Below are 20,756 nucleotides of genomic sequence, written 5' to 3'. Positions count from 1 at the left end.
ACTAAAACACGTATTGATTCAAATGGTGGTATAGGCACTTCCTCCCGTTTGGATTCACGTCGCCAAACTGATTCACCAGGCCGAATCAATTCACCAGATCGAATCAATTCACCAGGCCGAATCAATTCACCACATCGAATCAGTTCACATGGTCGAATCAATTCACCAGATAGAATCAATTCACATGGCCGTTTCAATTCACCATGTACAGGTTTGGGTGAACGGGTTGGGTCACCTTTCCGTGATGTTTCATATCGCCGAACCAGTTCAGTACACCGTTCGGCTTCACTTAATCATAGTGAGGCAGTGTCTCGAACCACGGCTTCTAGACAAAGTGAGTCATGGAATCGAATTGATTCAAGTACACGAACTGGTTTGCCTCATCAATTTGATTCGTCAGCTCATCCCGATTCACGCCACTTATGTGATTCGCATCAGCGTTCTGGGGGTGTTTCCCGGACTGGATCACTTCAGCGTTCAGGTTCACCTGCTCGCTCAAGATCATCCCATCGGCATGGTAAGTCAGGCTCTACTAATCGATCCAGATCGCCAGATCGAGTTAGGTCATCCCATCCTTCTGTCTCCCCGACTAGTCAACATGCTATGGTTCGTTTGATTTCACCAGTTCGCTCCCCATCCAGACGCCGGTATAGTTCCAGGGACCGTCGCTCTCCTTCACGTCAAACTGATTCGGATCATATGACGGGGGCGACAATTCTGCCTGAATCATGGAATCCTAATCAGGATTCCTCTCAAGGGCCAGATTTAAATACAATGCTTCGGGCTATTACAGTAGCTTGGAATCAATGTCATCATGGTTTGTCTTCACCCAAGTTTATGCCATCCATTGCTCACGGCCATGGGTTTTCTGTGTTGGCTTCGTCTCCATCAGTTGACGAGGATATTTCTACACTATGTGGCAAACGCGCTGCTTCACCTTTCTTTGTGGAAGATAGGGAATTGGCACATATGGATATGATTATTCGTCGCACACTACCCTTTATCAGTTGTGCTATTTCGGCAGTGGATGCTTTTGCTGTAGCTGTTGATCACGCATATACTGACCAAGATGCTTATATCAGGGGATGCATGGCATTGGTCTTAGACCAGTTTCAGGTCATTCTAGACCAATTATCCCATTTTTTCGGGTACGTACTTGCAGTGCGCAGGAGAGGCCCCCTCAACATTTCATCTTGGGATGAACGCTTCAAGGCTGAATTGTTTAGACAGCCTTTTTCCTCAGATATGCTGTTTGGTGGTAACATTGGAGAAGTTTCAAACAAGGTGCATCAGGACACTCATTTTCAGGTCTCTGTTGAATTACTGAAAATGCAGAAATCTCAGCTGCAAAGTTCATTGAAACGACGCAGAACGCCTCGTTTCTCTCCAACCAACCCAGATTTGAAACACTGCTTTCGTGACAGACCCTTTATCCAAACACGGAACAGGAGTAGAAAACCTTCCCGGGGGGGGCGCCTCTCGTCGTCCCACCAAGACAGGTCCCGACACTGGAAGTGGCACCTCTAAGCAGTGACTCACAGAGATTGCTGCCCGACTTGGTCCTACCGTCCCCAATCGTCCCGATCTTCGACTCACCGGTGGGTTAGGAAAGTTTGCACCCAACTGGGAGATTCTCAGAGATCCATATGTTTCGGCGATTCTCACTCACGGATATCAGATGCCGCTTGTCGGGAATCCCCCTCTCACAGTCATTCCTCTTCAACGCACTTATCCTCCGGATCAAAGTTTGCTCTTCAGGCCACCATAGAGACACTTCTGGACAAGCATGCTGTAGAACAGCTCGACCCACTCATTGTTACTCCAGGGTTCTACTCCCCAATATTTCTGGTGCCAAAAAAGAATTCAAATAAACTTCGTTTGATATTCAACATGAAACAGTTCAATGCCCGGTTTCTGTCACCACCACCCCACTTTCGGATGGTGTCAGTCAACCTGCTACGCACCATTTTGAAGAAAGGGAACTATCTGATTTCCCTCGACCTGCAAGATGCCTATTTTCACATACCAATACATCCAGATCACCGGAAGTATCTTCGGTTCACGTTCCAAGGACGTCATTACCAGTGGATGGTACTACCATTTGGAATATCTACGGCCCCATGGCTTTTTACTCGGGTAACCAAACCAATAACAAGCTACCTGCATTGTCGGGGAATCACTTTCGAGAGCTACATCGACGACTGTGTTCAAGCTCAGCAGGATCCATTTGTCCTTCATCTCCACAGGCAGTTCACCATCAAGTTGCTAACGCAATTAGGGTGGCTCCTGAATTACGAGAAGTCGGAATTAATACCGACTCGGAGATTACGATTCATAGGGGCGATATTCGACACGCATCAGGGCATGTTATTTGTACCTCAGGACAGATGGGACAAGATTCAGTGCATTCTACCCCTAGCATTGAATTCACCCAGAACCCTCCGCCAATGGCAAGAGTTACTAGGGTTGTTAACGTCGGCACAAGCACTGACTTACAGGGGCCAACTACAACTTCGCCCTCTCCAAATGTTTTTGTGTCCATTCATCCGGAACGACAACCCCAGGGAGATGATTCGTCTTCCAGAGCAGCTACGGCCAGTTCTTCGTTGGTGGCTCAACGAACAGAATGTTTGCGCCGGAGTCTCTATGGCGCCATTCACACCGACTCTTCACCTGTTCGTCGACGCATCCCTCGATGGTTGGGGTGCCCACTTTCTGCATCATCGAGTGGCCGGGCAGTGGTCATCCGCAGAAAAAACCCTTCACATCAACGAGTTGGAATTCAGTGCGGTCATTCTAGCCATTCAACATTGGGCAACAGAACTCCAGTCGTCCCATCTACTGATTCAATCGGACAATTCAACAGTGGTATGGTACATCAACCATCAAGGCTCGACAGGGTCAGCAGCTCTGCTTCGGTGGACGTTTCGGTTTTACCACCTAATCGATTCTCTTCACATTGTGGCAAGAGCCCGACACATTCCCGGAGTGAGGAATGTCATAGCCGACGCCTTGTCTCGTCCCAAACGGCCGTCACCAACAGAGTGGATGTTACTGCCTCTGATATTTCAGTCAATGATCTACCCCATATCTCAACCAGAAGTAGATCTATTCGCCACTCGGTACAACCATCAGCTTCCAAGGTTCGTATCACCTATTCCGGATCCTCAGGCGTGGGACCACGATGCGATAGCAATATCTTGGGAGGGACTGAATGCCTACGCGTTTCCTCCCCCGGCTCTACTTCCCAAGGTTGTTCAGAAGTTACTTACAACCAGCAAGATTCGTCTGGTCTTGGTTGCACCCTTTTGGCCAGCAAGAAGTTGGTTCGTCGATCTAAAGCAATTAGCAGAACCGAATCCAGTACCGCTACCCGCCCGCAACGACTTACTTCGTCATCCTCATTCAGACGTGTACCACGGGTCACCACAGACCCTGAATCTGCACGTATGGCGCATTTACAGAAATCTCTGAGAGCCAAGGGTTACTCTCAGAGAGTAGCTGCAGCTATAACTTCTGCACACAGGACTTCAACTCGATCATTGTATGACAATAAATGGAAGAAATTTGAACATTATTGTGGTATTAGGGGAATTATGTCTCCCATCACTGCATCACCTCAAGTCGTTGCAGAATTTCTACAGCATTTACGAACTACGAGGAAGCTTAAAGGTACTACATTGTCAACCTATTTGGCTGCCATTAATTCGGTTCTTGCTACAACTACTGGAACAAAGGTGTCTACTACTCCCGAGCTCCAGTCTCTGCTTCGCTCGTTCAGGCTTGCTGACCAGTCCAGGAAGTTCAGACCTCCTGCATGGGATTTGTCAGTTGTCCTCCGTCATTTAGTGTCCACTGACTATGAACCATTACATGATAAGGAGTTTGAACAGATAACGTTCAAAACTTTCTTTTTAGTAGCTTTGGCTACTGCGGCTCGTATTTCAGAGTTGCATGCACTTGATGTGAATCGCGTGCAGTTTGAACGAAAACGGCATGGCAGAGTATTTCTGGGATTGCGTTGGGACTTTGTCGCAAAAAACCAGTTACCAGGACAACCAGATAGACGTTTTACTATCCCTCCTTTGTCAACGATTCTTGGGCCTGATGATGTGGAAGATTAATCTCTCTGCCCTGTCAGAGCTCTATGGATCTTCCTAGCTGCCTCCCTAGATCGCCGTCGTCTTCGTAAGAGGCTATTCATCCCGCTGTCATCTACATCCAAGGCTGAGGTTTCACGAACAACCTTATCTTTTTGGATGCGTGCAACTATACTGAGGGCGTATGCTTTTGCTGGACTGCCACCCCCAGCAGCATCCAATCCTCATGAGACCCGTGCGTTAGCGTCTACGATGGCTCTACACAGCAACTGTTCCTTGACGTCCATCATGGAGGGTTGTTTTTGGCGCTCTGATACAGTGTTTTCTTCACATTATCTGAGGGATTTGTCGGTCACTGATGTCCAAGGTCTTCACCAGTTCGGACCCCTTGTCTTGGCCCAGCAGCTGTCATCGGCCCGTCAACGCAGATGAGGAAGAGTGTGTTTATGCTTTCTTTCTCGTGTACATACTGAATAAAATTTTGAACTTTGTTTCTGAGTTTGTTCTGAATTCTTCTGGGAATTGAACTCTTTACTCAATTTATTGGGTGATTGCTATTAGTCTCTATACGGATCTACAGTAGCTAGATCCTGTTTTTTCGATGTAGAAGAGTTCAACAATCTCGCTTGCTGACCTCTACTCCTCGGAGCAATCACGTCAGTGTAGTGAGTCCTTCCCGATTTCCTTTACGGATTTCGTAGCGTTCATAGCTCCTAAGTTCCTTAGCACACCTTTGTGGTCTTACTGTGGTAAGTAGTGGAAGCCATGTGGTGTTGTTTTGGTACTGAACGTTAAACTTGTGAGCTTCCCGATTCAGTTTCCTTTTCCCCTCTTTGTGATGGGGTCTGGGGGGCTGTCTCGAAGCAGGTACGGGCCCGATTACTAGTCATAAGACTTTAATTAAGGGGGTACTCTGATAAATCGCAACGAAGTGACATGACTCGCCTAGTTGCGTCTCCTTGCATTTGCGAGGGTTGCGGCCGAACACCACATTGCTCAGGAGTACCCACTCCTTGGGAGCGATGGCGTCTAGTAAGCTAAGGGGTTCAGGAGAACCCACCACTAGTATAGGTTCTATGCTAGTTGGATGCGACCTCTCTTGTTCATTGCTACCTACGGTTGTCTTTAGCCTATACAGTAATACTGTCAGTGCTTTGAGACATAGTTTACTCTGTTACCCGCCGTCCAACCGTGGGATAAGTGCAAATCGTGAGATAGGATAAGTTTAAAAATTTGGAAATTTTAACTATAAATTGTATATTTATATACTTATCTCACGCGATGTATGCCCACCCAGCCTCCCCACTACACAGATTTAGACGTGGGCTCCAAGAAAGAATGATCTCTCTGAGGTAGTCACGTGGGTAGATAGGGGAGCATGCTGCATTCAAGATGTCATGCTGAGTGGTTGATCAATAAAGCACTGGTTAGCTCAGTCGGTATTTTTTGTCTGAGTGAGTGTCTCAGTTGCCCAGCTTTATAACAATTGCTAAAAGAAGCGTAAACTAAACTCACCCACTCCCCAAAGCCGATCTTACCTCACCCCTGCCCAGCATACCTCATCTCATCTGGCATCACCTCACCTGGTATCACCTCATCTCATGTGGCCTCACCTGGGATTATCTCACATCACCTCATCTCACCTGGCATCTCCTCCCCACACCTGGGATTACCTTACATCACCTCATCTCACCTGGCATCATCTCACCTCGTGTCACCTCATCTCACCTAGCATCACCTCTTCTCATCTAGCATCACCACATCTCACCTACCATCAACTCACCTGGCATCACGTCATCTCATCTAGCATCACCACATCTCACCTACCATCAACTCACCTGGCATCACGTTATCTCATCTAGCATCACCGCATCTCACCTGGCATCACCTCAACTCAACTAGAATCACTTCACCTCATCTCACCACGTGTCACCTCATCTCGTCTAGCATCACCACATCTCACCTACCATCAACTCACCTGGCATCACGTTATCTCATCTAGCAACATCGCATCTCACCTACCATCAACTCACCTGGCATCATGTTATCTCATCTAGCATCACCACATCTCACCTACCATCAACTCACCTGGGCATCACATTCTCTCATCTAGCATCACCGCATCTCACCTTCCTTCCATGTTTCAGGGCATCAAACTGATATCAGAGCTGATAGATGAATATGGACTGAATGTTGTCCAGGCCTACATGGCTCATATACAGGTGAACTTACTTGACAACTAATTACAGTCAGATCTTGTTAAACAGAACAAAAATAACATATAAAATAACATATATACTTTTTGGATTCCTTAGTGACTTCTGTAGTATCAGTCATCATTTAAACATGATAACTAGAATCATATAAGATGGGGAAAACTGTGTTAAACTCGGAGAACTTTCATTTGAAAACCAATAGTACTTTCTGAAATTGGATAAATTGTAAAACAGTTGTATGTAGTCAGTGCTTTTGTTTGTAGAACAATGCAGAAGTTGCTGTGGGTGACATGCTGAGACAGATTGCGAAGGACACAAGGGAGAGGACAGGCACAACAAAGCTTCATGCATTCGACTTCATGGACGATGGTAGCAAGATAGCTTTGACAGTCGACATAGATGAACAGAAGGTAGGGGAGATAACTGTGGACACTACTGCTAAGCCTCACTATCTGACACAGTAAGGACTTGCCATTTGTCAACAAAGTCTAGGACACTGCTCTCTTGAGGCATTCCTCAAGCCTTAGGCAGGAATGAGATAACACTGAAATATCTATCAAAGAAAATTAGAAAACTGGGTAAGATGTGTCCCAAGACAATATTGATGCATATTCAAACAATGTGGAGATTTTGTTGGTCTTCCTGTCCCTGATCAATATTTGGGATTCTTACATAAACAGTCTTTTACTGATTCAAGCATTTATAGGCAGCTTTGATAATATTGACAAAGACATACGGGTATTATTTATGTATGGATGGGATATAACTGAGTTATATGGAGATAGTTCTGGTTTAAGTGGTTCAACATTTAACATTTCTACTTGGTGGATGTTATATAGTACATATGCCATTCATTTGTCTTCCATCCAGGGTACAGCGGTGTTTGATTTCTCGGGAACAGCTTTCGAAGTGCATGGAAACTGCAATGCACCAAGGGCAGTAACTCTGTCTGGACTCATCTACTGTCTACGATGTATGGTCGGACATGACGTGCCTTTAAATCAGGTACACAATATTAGGTTTTTAATACATGTATTGTGATAATGAATTTAGATGGCGACCTTTATATCATTTTGACATTTCTTTGGAACACGCTGCTATCCCTAACAAGTAAGGATTGATCTGATTACAGTTATTTGTGTAGCCATGTCAACACAGTGAGTTACTATGGTTACTTACATAAATGCTGCTCTGAGAATACTGTTGCTAGGGTTTCATAATATTTGAACATTGTTTGCTGATAGGATTAGCTGCATTTATATGATTCCCTAAATTCATTTGTTATGTGAACACCGTAACTAAGAATTTCCTCCATTGAGTTTACTATCTGAACATTGACTGTTGCCAGGGTTGCCTGAAACCAGTGCATGCCATCATTCCTAAGGGCAGCATCCTGGACCCGTCTGAACATGCTGCAGTTGTTGGAGGTAACGTCCTCACTTCACAGAGAATTGTAGACGTAGTGCTGAGGGCCTTCAGTGTTTGTGCAGCCTCACAGGTGAGTGGTCCTGGTACATCTGTCCATACAGGTGGGGCACCCCAGTGATTAAGATTTTTGCTAGTCACACCAAAGACCCAAAGTTTGGCCTGTTACAGTGGGTTCAGTCCTCTCATGGGTTCAGTGTGACACAATTTCTGGTGTCCATGCCTTGATATTGCTGGAATATTGCTAAAAGTGGTGTAAAACTAACCTCACTCACACACTCACTCACTCACTCACTCGTACTCACAAACTCACTCACTCACTGCTCCTTGTGTATCTCCCAGTTATATCTATACACTGGTAACTTGTCCATGTGGCTCACCACACAGATCAGTGGTCTGTTCCTGAGTGGACAGTCATGAGCACTGCAGGAATTACATGAAAAAGAACACTGCATTTGTAATATATTCTTTCATAATCGTCAGTCTGTGTGTTTGCAGAAATGATACATTGTGAGTGTTTCACACTAAATGTCTATCACAATACCCCTGAGAGTTCTTGGCAGAACACCTAGTAGCTCATCTTGATGATAATGTATTCCAGGGCTGCATGAACAACATCACATTTGGAGACTCCAACGTTGGCTACTACGAGACCGTAGCAGGTGGAGCGGGGGCGGTAGGTTGTCTTTTTGTATTACTGCAGTGAAGACCTATATTTGTTTTGGTGGTGCATGATGTTTCATCTCATTACCTCATTGGTGGCTTGATGGGCAAACAATCTAAGGTGCCAGGCTAGTGCAAGCACCTAGCTGCGAGTACAGTAACGTGCAGTAAACATGGACATGACTTTGTCCCAGTCCACCCAGCTATAAATGGGTGTGCCTAAATGGTTGTATGGTCCCAAAGGAGTTGAGATTGAAAAATATGCTCTGTCACTGAGATTAATGCTCAGTGATCAAGGGAAAAACAAAGCAATACAAGCTGGATATTGATGTAATAAAATATTAATATGCCTGTATTACCCACAAGGGAAAGGATCTTCAACTAATTTTGTTGAGAATGATGCAAAATTTACCCTGTGCTAAAGTCGGATATAAAATAATGTGACAATGATGTCTCTGTGACTTGATAATATTAAGGCAATATCATCATCGCCATTGTCGCTATTATATCTGCAGGGCCCAACATGGAATGGTCACAGCGGTATTCACAGTCATATGACAAATACCAGGATCACAGACCCTGAGATTGTAGAAAGGAGGTAAGCTTGAGTCAGTCAGTGTGTAAGTTTCATGCCTCTTCACCAGAAATGGGCTATACACATGTGCACAATCAAGCCTGATCCCTTTGCATGTCAAGTGAACACTTTATCCTCTAGACTAGCTTATCACTGCCTACAGCTTGGGGGTGTTTGTTTCCCCATGGATGTAAATGTTTCCTGTGTTTGTTTCCCTGAGGGAGTAAACTTTTCCTGTATTTGTTTCCCTGAGGGAGTAAACATTTCCTGTGTTAGATAAAGTGCTTGTATTGCTGCTGACAGAATTAACTGACAGGGATGGATATTAAATATACTGCATCTTTGGAAAGTGATGACATGAACTAGCTGTCATTTCTACCAGATACCCCATCGTTGTCCGCTGCTTTCATCTGAACCCTGGCACAGGTGGTAGGGGACGCCACCCGGGAGGTGACGGGGTTGTGCGGGAATTCCTGTTCCGCAAGGATTTGACACTTTCTGTTCTGACAGAGAGAAGAGTATTTAGGCCTTATGGCTTATACGGTTGGTATATATTGTTACTACCTATAAGGGTGAAAATTTCAGGGTTCGCATTTCTCATACAATGCCCTAGGGCAAAATATCACTTTGTCATGGTGACATGACTTCATGAAGAATGATATAACATCAAGTCTCCTTTGCAACACTGCATTCTACATCCGGTGACGACAGGCAGTCAGCCTTATGTAGGAAAGCAGATTTGGGTTTATTTTCCTCAATTTGACGACTTTGGTAGCAAACAGAATATTTTTTTGTGCCCATATCAACAGGTTTATGACATATCGGTATATCCCTCGCTCTCGCTCATTAAATATCAACATTTACACACTTGTTTCATAAACATAGTATGACATGGACACTGATATAATATCCTCTATGAAATATTGTAAAGTTGATTTGGGGGGCAGGTGATCAGATTAGTGATCAGATCAGTCACAGTTCCTGGTTCTCTTCACTTTGGTGCATTGTTGCCGTGTTATTCCTGATAGCAGCAAAACCCACATTCATTCCGTTTCTCTGCCACAATACCTGTCAGTGTACTTAGCAACTGTACGTCACAACAGATGAATGTGCAGTAAAGTTTCACCATCTATTCAAAATGAAGTATGTGTGTATATGTGAGCCAATCAGTTTGTAGTGTTCTGGAGCATTTCTTTAACATATTATCACCCTTTGATTTAGAAATCTTAGTTTTGCCAAAAACAACTCACTGGACTAATGTTCTGTCACTGTCATGGCACTCACAGTGAGCAAAATACCCACAACAACTCAAGCATTACTTTTATTGTTTTCTGTTTTGAACTGCCGATGCACATGTGTTTTCAAAATCAGATATGCTTCTTTGAATGATTTGGTAACTTGGGGTGTTTTTAGCTTCTATATTTTCATAACCTCTTGCATCTGTGTCTGTGCAACTGCTACAATCAGATTTCAATCTGAAAATACCTGGCAGATAAATAAAACTGTGTTTCCTGCAGGTGGTGAAGATGGGAGGTCTGGGCTGAACCTGCTGTTGTATGCAGATGGTCGGGTGGTAAGCCTTGGAGGCAAGAACTCAGTGGATGTCGGCCCGGGGGTGAGTGTTAGGGTACTGTGTGTGGATGTCGGCCCGGGGGTAAGTGTTGGGGTACTATGTTTCATTGCTTGTGTGTCCTGAATGTTTCACTCACAGGTATACACTATACTCATGGGCCTTGATTTCCAAAGCTCTCTTAGTGCTAAAATAGTCATGTTAACGTTAGTGTGGATGTCTTAGCGCTTTGAAAATCTAGGCCCAGGGTCATCTATAAACACATCAATAACTATTAGGCCAGTGTATTGGCAAATAAATTGTATTGCACTGTGTTGCGATTCAGGCACCCCTATTGCGATACTTACTGCAATGTTTTGGGATTCAGGCACCCTATTGCAATACTTATTGCAATGTATTGTGAGTCAGGCACCCCTATTGCAATACTTATTGCAATGTATTGTGAGTCAGGCACCCCTATTGCGATACTTATTGCAATGTATTGTGAGTCAGGCACCCCTATTGCGATACTTATTGCAATGTATTGTGATTCAGGCACCCCTATTGCAATACTTATTGCAATGTAATGTGATTCAGGCACCCCTATTGTGATACTTATTGCGACATATTTGGAACTTAAGTTCCATTTTATGTTTTTTATACATACAATCGATAGTATTACAGTATGCTGTCTTGCCATTGAAAAAGGAAGGAAAAATTTGTGAATGAAATTTTAATTCAGAACATGAAGATATTCACAAGAAAATTATGTATTCTTTACACAATACAGTGAAGTCTCTTTAATCCGGATGGTTGTGTTTTTCAGCAAATTCGTACAGATTGAGAATCATCCTGACTACTGAATCAAAACCCATGTTTCAGCAACAGTTGCTTCCCTTTCCTGTTACAGAATTTGTTCTTTACAGATGAGTCAATGTCTTTTAGACAATCGTCATTATCACCTTGCTTGATAGTGGTAGCCATTTGCCTGCGAAATGCCGTTTACCACAGACGCAAAGCTACGGCAATTCACTCCTTATACATTATCACTAGAATAGGTTACTGATTGTGCCATATGCTAAGAACTAGGTTTCAGTAACTCAACACGTCACGTCAGGTTTCGCTGGTTCTCTCTCTGCGTTAGAAATATAAAGTCTACACACAGTTAGCAAACACTTCCATTGTTTCTTGAATGGTGCTTCCCTTTCAACATTACTCCCCCTCACCCCCCTTCAAATTTTTGTTGCAAATTTACATCAGTCTCAGAAATGGTCAAAATGAAACCAGAAACACGGAAATCTGCAGATTTGCGGAAAATTCTCATGTCTGATATCACCAGATGTTCCAAGTATGTACATGTGCAAAGTCACAGTCACAGGAAAAAGTGTTCATTGTTCCCATTGACTGAGGCCAATTACGTAAACATCGCCGAGAGGCGTTGTTAAGGTTGGTGAACATGATTTACTGTATCCAGACAGTGAAGCAATTTACTGTTTATTTTACTGATTGGTGACAGCAATTCAGCGTCCGGTTCCAGAAACTGAATTTCCGTCGAGACTAACGAGGCTTCACTGTATGCCGTTTCTCAGAAATAATATTGCAATACCTATCATTTGAAAAGCGTATTTCAATATACTGGTATACCGTTAATACTGCGCAGTCGCAGCTCAAGTCACTATACAGTGTTATAGGAAGACATGTAATAAGGAAGCAAGTTAATGAAATGATGGTATGAGTAAACCATGAGTTTAGCTGAGCCCTCCTTCATGTCAATGTGCAACCAAAGCTGAGGGGGCGATTCTGAGGAAGGGGAGGATAGGGGTGGAGTCAAGAGCATTTGTCGATAACCTTTTGACTTCATTACTCATGTGCTGTCCCTTCTCCAAAATCCTGGATCCCGCCCCCAACCACCTTGCACATCCACATTCATAAGCTTATTGTTTTGAAAGTAGTGTTAAACTGAACCAACACATCTTCCTACTCCTCTCCATCTTGTATAATTGCTGCCACATGTATGTGTCCTATTTTCAGGATGTGTTTCACCTGGAGACACCTGGAGGAGGAGGGTACGGCACATCTGATGAGGGTGAGGGATCACACACAAAGGAGAACACAGTTGATACTGGGCCTCCCCGCAAGAAGGCCTTCCTCAAAGGGAGTGTACACGAGTATAGGATGGCCCAAGAGTCGTCATAACTTAGATACTCAAATACCTGAAATCCTTCCTCTTTTCTGTTTTCATGGAGATGACATTTCTAGCTTTATACTCAGAACATCTCAATATTTGACTGAAATAACTGCCCAGTGTTAATCTATATCAGTTACACCGTAACGGTCGATATACGTCCCACCTAAGTGCCTCTGGTCAATGTTCTTGTGTGTGACTACTGCTGATAATAGGGGACCTAGTGTTAATTAATCTAAAATAGATCAGAAGCTGATGCTTGTTCCCCCAAGTCCTCGTACACAAGCAAACACTCACACATGCCACACACACACTGGTGTTACTGGTCAACAGGGAGGTGGGGTAGCTTAGTGGTCAAATGTTTGCTCTTCATGCCAAAGACTGGGGTTTGATTCCCCACTTAGGCACAATATTGCCCAGATATTGCTGGAATATTGCTGAAAGCAACATAAAACTATACCCTCACTCTTGCTGCAAATTGTGTCTATAGCCTACTGTGAAATCCTGATTTCTGTACCGTAGGAGTTAATGAGTATGGTTTTATGCCACTTTTAGCAGTATACCAGGAATGTCATAGTTAGGGACACCAGAAATGGGCTTCTCACAATGTAGTCATGTGAGTAATCAAAACTAGGTCCTCTGTGTCTTTACTAAGGAATGACTTGTGTTAGAGTTTGAGATTGTGTCAAGGAAGTGGGGCGGTTAAGGCAAAAGTTCTGTACTTTAAGTTAAAAGCACCACTTATATATTGAACCATTCTGAACATTTCTGGATATGGATCCCCCTCAACAGTGCCAAGTGGTGGCAGAAAATGCAAGATGATCACCAATTAGACTGAAATCTCTTATGATGTCAGTCTGTGCTCAAGATATAAATTATCTTGTCACATTCACTATTTTCTTTCAGGATTATGTTTAGCAGTACTCTATATATTCCTAAGTGGCACTGCACATTAGCTTAGGAATATATATTAAATATTAGGAATAGTTCAGTATGTAAGTGTGCCAAATTTGGTGCTTTTAACCCAAACTGCAGAATTATGGTATTGTGAGCAAACGAGCAGGATGAAAGAAAGAATATACCCAGGTTCGAGTGTAGCTGGGACTGAAACCCAAAAAGTAATTGTTTATTGTTATCGGGATCTATATGATGATTGTGGTTGTGTTTCTGAATGTCAGTCTGAACGGTTTTTATGACTGTTTTCTGAACTGTATTTTTGTCCCCTGCCGCAACAGGACGACTATGCATTCTGCAGCGTCTGTACATACGTTCATACATACGTCCTGATTCATGAAACTTTGACGACTTTTCAAACTGTGGTTAACTCGACATCTAATTAACTCCTGTACCCAATGCCTTCAGATTTGTTGACAGTTTAGATAAGGGGATTATGCAGACACCAGTTGATTTGGGTGACCTTGAACTTATTTTCAAGGTCACAACAACATGTTGACCACTTTTTCAAACTTATGTAAACAAAATATATCATATAACATTGCACTCAATGTCTTCAGTATTTTGACACCCTACATCGGGTGATTATGCAGACAGAGGTCATGTCAGGCATCTTGTATGTGATCCAAAAATGAAAAGTAGTAAATATATTATAAATATTTCATTCTTCTTTAGCGGCAGGGGACATTGCCATATTAATGGCAAACACTTGTTCATGTTTGGTATGTTTTTTCACATCCATTTTTCTATGTGCATTTTAATCCATTTTGATAAGGAATATACTGGCAAATTAGCTGGAACAAAAAAAAAAAAGATTTAAATTAAATTTTGCAAATAAGACTCATGTTTCACTGTTTCATGGATCTGTTTGTTTGGAAATTTGTATTTTTAACACTTTTCTTCCTTTGGAAAAAATATATATTTACTAACAACTTTTACTTTATGTATGTATTATAAAGTAAATGAGAGATAAATATTTCTCCATCACATTCTCAGAACTTCTGTCTGTCCGCATGTATTGGTTTGCAAGAATTTTCAAAAATTATGACTCATGGCAGCTGAATAGTTTTCTTGTAATTTTTAGCAACTGTCACTGTTCAAGACAAAATTCCCATTATCAATGCATAATACAGACATGAGAATGGCAAGTTATTAAAAACAACTGAAAATTTACCGAGGGGTCTTGGGGATCTTTTATTGCAGATTTGCATCACCACAAAAATGTTCAAAATGTAATCAAAATCCCTCAGATCCGTGGGAAATTTCTCTTGTGTGAACATAAAATTTACAAATTTACATAGTGCATAATGTTTACCACCTTATAAAGGTGTTCATTGATAAGCTGATCGTGCAACAACCAGTTGTTTATCTATATGTTGTGGAGTTTGTAGAGAGTGAGAGCAGTCAATTTCTTTAAGCCAGCGTATGATACGATTGATGCAACTTCAGTGCATGTCCAGTCATTTCTTCCTGTGGTTACCATCTCTGGTTTGCTTGTAAAATGAATGTCAACTAAACATATGTTGTGATTGGTTTGTATACTGGAGTCATGCCTCGTTTCTTGTTAACGGCTGCAGAAACTGAACTCGAGCTTTCAGTTTGTTTTTGTTATGTATTTTTCTTGTCCTGGCAAGTTGTTTTTTCTAGATCTGGTGGATGTGTATGATGTCCTGTGTTATATATTCATCATATTCTGATTGGTATATTTTGCGCAATATTTCAGCACTAAGGATTGGGACTTTGTTTCATAGGGTAAGGGGATGGGTGTGTTTTTCTACACTGGGTCAGGAGGGCATCGAGATTGGTCTTGTTACTGTTTTATGTTTTGGTTATCTCCACTATTATGTAACTGCAATGCCCCATTTACCTCACATCTAACTCTGTCTTTGGATGTTCTCTAGCATTCCATCTCAAAACATAATCAAACCTGTTAGGTAAAATAGTGACTTGTTTTTCTGAGATAATTCATCTCTCTTTATATTGATATTGACCTCACTCAGTTGATGAGACCTCATCTTAGTAACAATGGCTACTGTATGGCTGCAGTCTTGCTGATGTGATGTGCCATAAAAGGCGACTATGCTTGTTGAAAGAGGCGACCAACAGGATCGTGTGGTTAGGCTTGCTGACTTGCTTGACACATGTCATTGGTTCCCAGTTGCGCAGATCGATGCTCATGCTGTTGATCACTGGATTGTTTGGTCCAGACTTGATTATTTACAGACTGCCGCTATATGGCTGTAATATTGCTGAGTGCAGCGTAAAACTATATTCACTCACTCACTGATGGGATGTGAATCATAACATATCACACTGTTCTAAAATTTTCATACTCCCCAGTTTTGAAATTTTTGGGACTCCCCATGTTTGGGTAACATTCCAAAATTGTGAAAATAAAATATGTGCCAAATATTGCAGGAAGCACTCCTATAATATTAGGAAGGCATTTAATGTTGACATTTATGTTTTTGAGATAAATGGTTCAATTTGTATGTAAATATATCTAATATGTGCTTGAATGGATGATGTAATATTTTCAAATTATTTTAAAAAATATCTTTGTTCAGTTAAATTTGTTCAATAGAGATTTAAGTGGACATATCATCCTTTGTATTCCACTGTACTTTCAATAATTGATTATTGGAGGCAAATGCTAGAGACACGGGCAGCTGTTCATGTTTCCCACCAGTTATATGGATGCCTTGGCACATGCTCCCAAGTTATCACCTATTCTGGATAACAGCGGACTGACACTTTGAAACTGACCACAATGTTGTAACAAGCTATGTGCAATTTTATATTTTTATATTTATTTATTTTTTTACTTTATTTTCTTCATTTATTTTATTATTTTATTAGGTTATTATTATTTTTATTTTTTATTTTTCTTATTTTTTTTGGTTTTTGCTTCAAACAGACATACTTATATTGGTCCTTCTGGAATGTTTTGCAGTGTGAATTATTGGACTCCATATTTTACTTGGGGAATACCCCACAGTTCATCTAAAATTTGGTTGGAACTTAGTCATTTTACTGTTTCTGTGTATTTTTTGGACTCTCTTATACTTATTTAAATTAATGTTTATAATTCATCAAACATCTGCCAAGATCTGATGTATCTAACTGAGGAACTAAAGAAAGATACTTTGTATTTTCACATAGGTACTGGTAATTGAAAACTGACAAGAACTTTTGATTACATGAACCATCCTTCATTCCTACAACAGGAAAAGTAGTCCATGGTTAGCTACGTTAATTATTTGTAAAAACAGACCAATTCAACAAAGACTCAGGTACATGTAAATGAATATGCAATCACATCATTGAAGTGAATTACTAAATTTAGGTTTCAAAGAGGATATGTGTATGACAGTTTTGTATTGTGCAAATGTTTAAAGCTTAAAAATTCTAATTATGTGTTTAAAAAAGAACAGGAAGAAGTATTCCTTTAAGTGGTGACCAAATTGACTTAGTTGACTACGAAACATGATATCAAATATTAACATGAGAGTGTTGAAGCTTCTGATGAAGTAGATACTGAAGAAAGCTCTCAAATATCCTCAAACTATTTGCTTCATGTTACAGATATTTGATTGTGGTATATTTTTTTGCATTTACTGTATTCACTGCTTCTAGCACCTTTCTATAATTGGTTGTACTGGGTGTATTATGGGTATTAGTTTTGTATATTATCCCCTGTTGCAACGTGGAGCTGGGGCCTAAGTATTCAGCAGCACCTGTACGTATGTATGTCCGTCCATACATATGTATATGGGTTAATAGGTTATATAGGTTTAGTAGGTTATATGTGTTAAGGTTAATCAGTGCCATCCATCCTTTTCAATCTCGACTTTTTACATTCTCAACATACGTAGATGCTTGCTTGCATTTTATTTCATGTTTGAAACCCTGCATACACAGGTGGGCGATTCTAACAATGCATTTTGTTGTAATCATGGCAATTTCTCAGTGACCATTATAGTTAAAACAAACATTGTTTCATCAAGGCTTCATCAAATGCTAAGCCATGTATTTGGATGGCCATGGCCAGATTTATATGCCTTCGGCACTCACAGCAGTCAGTTTCTTGGAAGAAGTATCCTGAATGTAATCAGAAATAATGTGTTACTCAGATTCTATTGGATGTGTCAGGTGTTGTGCTTGGTACCTATGAACCTGTCATCTCAGGAAATATAATTAATGTATGTTTGTGTATGTTTCTATTAATGATAGTGAATCAGAATGTATACCTGCTAGTATACATCAAACAGAGCAATGTATCAAGTTAATCCACCACTTTGTTCATGTTATAGGGATCACAAAAGACTATTCAAGGTTTCATTTGAAGAGAAAAAAGCATTTATCTAATCCCAGTCTTTGTTGTTTTTACGAGGTGTAATAATTCTACCTGTACTCCCTGGGAGAGATGAGCGCACATGAAGAATAGCATGGAGGTAGAGGTCTGCAACCCATGCTTGTGGTACCTAGAGTGATGCTACCCCTCAGGATCCGCCTAGGGTCTGCATCGTTGGGTTGGTGTCAGGCTATCCCAGCAGCCCGAATCAACACAGATGCCAATTCCTGGGTTGTCTTGTCCAGATAACTTACAGTCTGCCCTCAGCTATATTAGTATGCTCATGTGAAACAGCAGGTTGATGCCTTGATGAAATCTGTATGTCTCTAGCCTTTGTTTTTTCATTCAGGTGTAGATGAAGACAAAAGTTATTGTGCAGAAAAAGAACCATGTTCCACTGTGTTCGTTTATGATTATATATGGACGAGAATATGTTTCTAGTAGAGTTGTGACGATTGATTAATCGATACGCAAGTTATCGCGATTCAAGAGCTGCACGATACGATACATCGATACGATTGTCGTGTATCGATTCAACACGATATTTACATACTTAGCAGTCCACGAAAACACCGTCTCCCCTTCTATTTAGATTTTCGTGGAAAATATTGCCATGGACATGCTCCAACTGAGATAATTTTCACAAATTTATTTTGTTATCTGTGCAAAAAAGCCAGTTGTGACAATGTTGATCCCTGCTGTTCCATATTTGGGGAAAACACTACTTTACTGACACATTGCTAAACATTTTAAATAAAATGTCTTTCATGATGACGTGTTTTATTTTTCTTGGGAGAAGAATACCTCCCCTGAAATGATAACATAACAACACATTATTTCCAGTACTTTTTTCTGTATATAAGGACAAAATATCGTCATATGTATCGTATCGTATGTATCAGACTACCAATATCGTACGTGATATCGTGGCATGGGTGTATCGTCACAACTCCTGTTTCTAGTGCACAGTCATGACGGGGGTGGCAGCGGCAACACTAAAGGTTCAGTGATTTAATACCTATTTGCTGTATATGTCCTCTGAACTAGGCTAGTGAATATAACTTATCATAACCCTAAAAATGTTATCATGTTTAGTTAGTAGTTATTTTCAAGTACATGGACAATGAAATGTGTGTGTATTAGTTCATTCTGCCACACGATCGATCATAGAAAGAGCACCCACACTAAGGATCTATGGTATCCGGTTTGTGTGTCCACATCAAAAGTGTCCAATATCCAGCGTCACTTGATATTCACTGACTTTGAGTGGCATTTTAGAAGGTGGGAAGTGCAATACGGAACAGACTTACAACATGCTTGCAACTTCTTTTAGTCGTGAGTGCGACGGTTCCATACAGATTCTTGTACCGTTGTGAAGCAGAGATTACCAGGTTGAAACCATCCTCGATATCTCCAGGGTATACGTTCCGATAAGTCTCCACTATACCCTGGATGCATCTACGGCCCGTTTCACAAAACTCTCGTAAGCCTAAGGTCTCGTAACTTTTCTCGTAGCATTTGTACCTTGCATACTGTAACATAGGAGGTGCAAAGGCTACGAGAAAAGTTACGAGACCTTAGGCTTACGAGAGTTTTGTGAAACGGGGCCCTGCCCCGATAAATTTATTACCTCCCTTTGCTGGCTCCGCCTCCTCACTGTAGCCAATCAGCTAGGCCGCCGTTATAACCGAGCTTGCCAGACTCAACAAAGGCAGTGGTCGCAACTGCGAAGGTTTGCTCGCAGTGCGTCCCAGATTTTAGGGAAATCATACAAACAAATTGACAGGTCCGAAACTTTAAAACAACATATGCAAAAACGCCTTCTACCTCTTCCAGAGAACCTCTAAATGGCTTCTGTTGCCAAGTATAATCGGTTAGATAATTCAAAAAACGAAAGTGAGTTGTGATTGGTTCGCTCAACTTCCCAGCGTAGACACCTGACTGGATCAAAGGACAGTCAAGGGAGGTAATAAATTTGTCTGGCAGAGACGTAGATGCGTCCAGGGTATAGTGGAGACTTATCGGAATGTATACCCTGGAGATATCGAGGATGGGTTGACACTCGCACATCCCATACTCATGGGGGAGAGGAAGGAATGGCAGTAGTCCTGTGACTGTGACGATGATAGTAAATCTTTCCAGGTTTGAAGATGTAAATGAACTCGTGGTCAGAGACCATATTGGTATATGGTCTTATCTTTGGTAGAGACCCGTGAAGGCCCCGGGGTTTAATAGGCCTTCAGCAACCCATGCTTGCCATGAAAGGCGACTATACGTGTCGTAAGAGGCGACTAACGGGATCGGGTTGTCAAACTCGCTGACTTTGTTGACGCATGTCATCGGTTCCCAATTGCGCAGATCGATGCTCATGCTGTTGGTCACTGGATTGTCTGATCCAGACTCGATTAGTTACAGACTGCCACCATATAGCTGGAACATTGCTGAATGCAGCGTGAAACTAAACTCACTATCTCTGGTAGGAAAATATATGCATAAAAGAGCCTCTTCTCTCAGATTGTTTCGAGGTCATAATTGAATATGGTCATCATCAAGCATGGAGAAGGGAACAACGATGATATCCTGTTTCTCGCTCTATGTACGTTTGTCAGAGGAACGGAATGTGGTTTTATGTTCTAATTCGCTTCGCTCAAACGAACATAAATTATTTGCCAAGTACAACATACTCGTAATATAGGGTGCTGTCTACCGCGCCTCGAGAGCGAGTAGGTTTATTTC

General features: G+C 41.7%; 1 protein-coding gene across 1 annotated transcript in view; it reads left to right on the top strand.

Annotated features, from left to right (window-relative positions):
- LOC137257829 (5-oxoprolinase-like) overlaps positions 1–14,479 on the top strand; it is a 57,098-nt gene extending 42,619 nt beyond the window's left edge. Inside the window, exons 26-34 of the mRNA XM_067795299.1 lie at positions 6,248–6,322; positions 6,580–6,726; positions 7,187–7,321; positions 7,665–7,814; positions 8,343–8,417; positions 8,920–9,002; positions 9,361–9,521; positions 10,496–10,593; positions 12,559–14,479. Of these exons, the coding sequence (XP_067651400.1) occupies positions 6,248–6,322; positions 6,580–6,726; positions 7,187–7,321; positions 7,665–7,814; positions 8,343–8,417; positions 8,920–9,002; positions 9,361–9,521; positions 10,496–10,593; positions 12,559–12,723 (1,089 nt within the window). The 3' untranslated portion in view covers positions 12,724–14,479. The remainder of the gene's footprint in view (positions 1–6,247; positions 6,323–6,579; positions 6,727–7,186; positions 7,322–7,664; positions 7,815–8,342; positions 8,418–8,919; positions 9,003–9,360; positions 9,522–10,495; positions 10,594–12,558) is intronic.
- Positions 14,480–20,756: the final 6,277 nt, after the last annotated feature.

The sequence above is a fragment of the Haliotis asinina genome, chromosome 12, assembly GCF_037392515.1.
Source record: "Haliotis asinina isolate JCU_RB_2024 chromosome 12, JCU_Hal_asi_v2, whole genome shotgun sequence".
Taxonomy (NCBI): domain Eukaryota; kingdom Metazoa; phylum Mollusca; class Gastropoda; order Lepetellida; family Haliotidae; genus Haliotis; species Haliotis asinina.
Note: the sequence above shows the minus strand (reverse complement) of the source record. Positions and strands in the feature narration are given on the sequence as shown.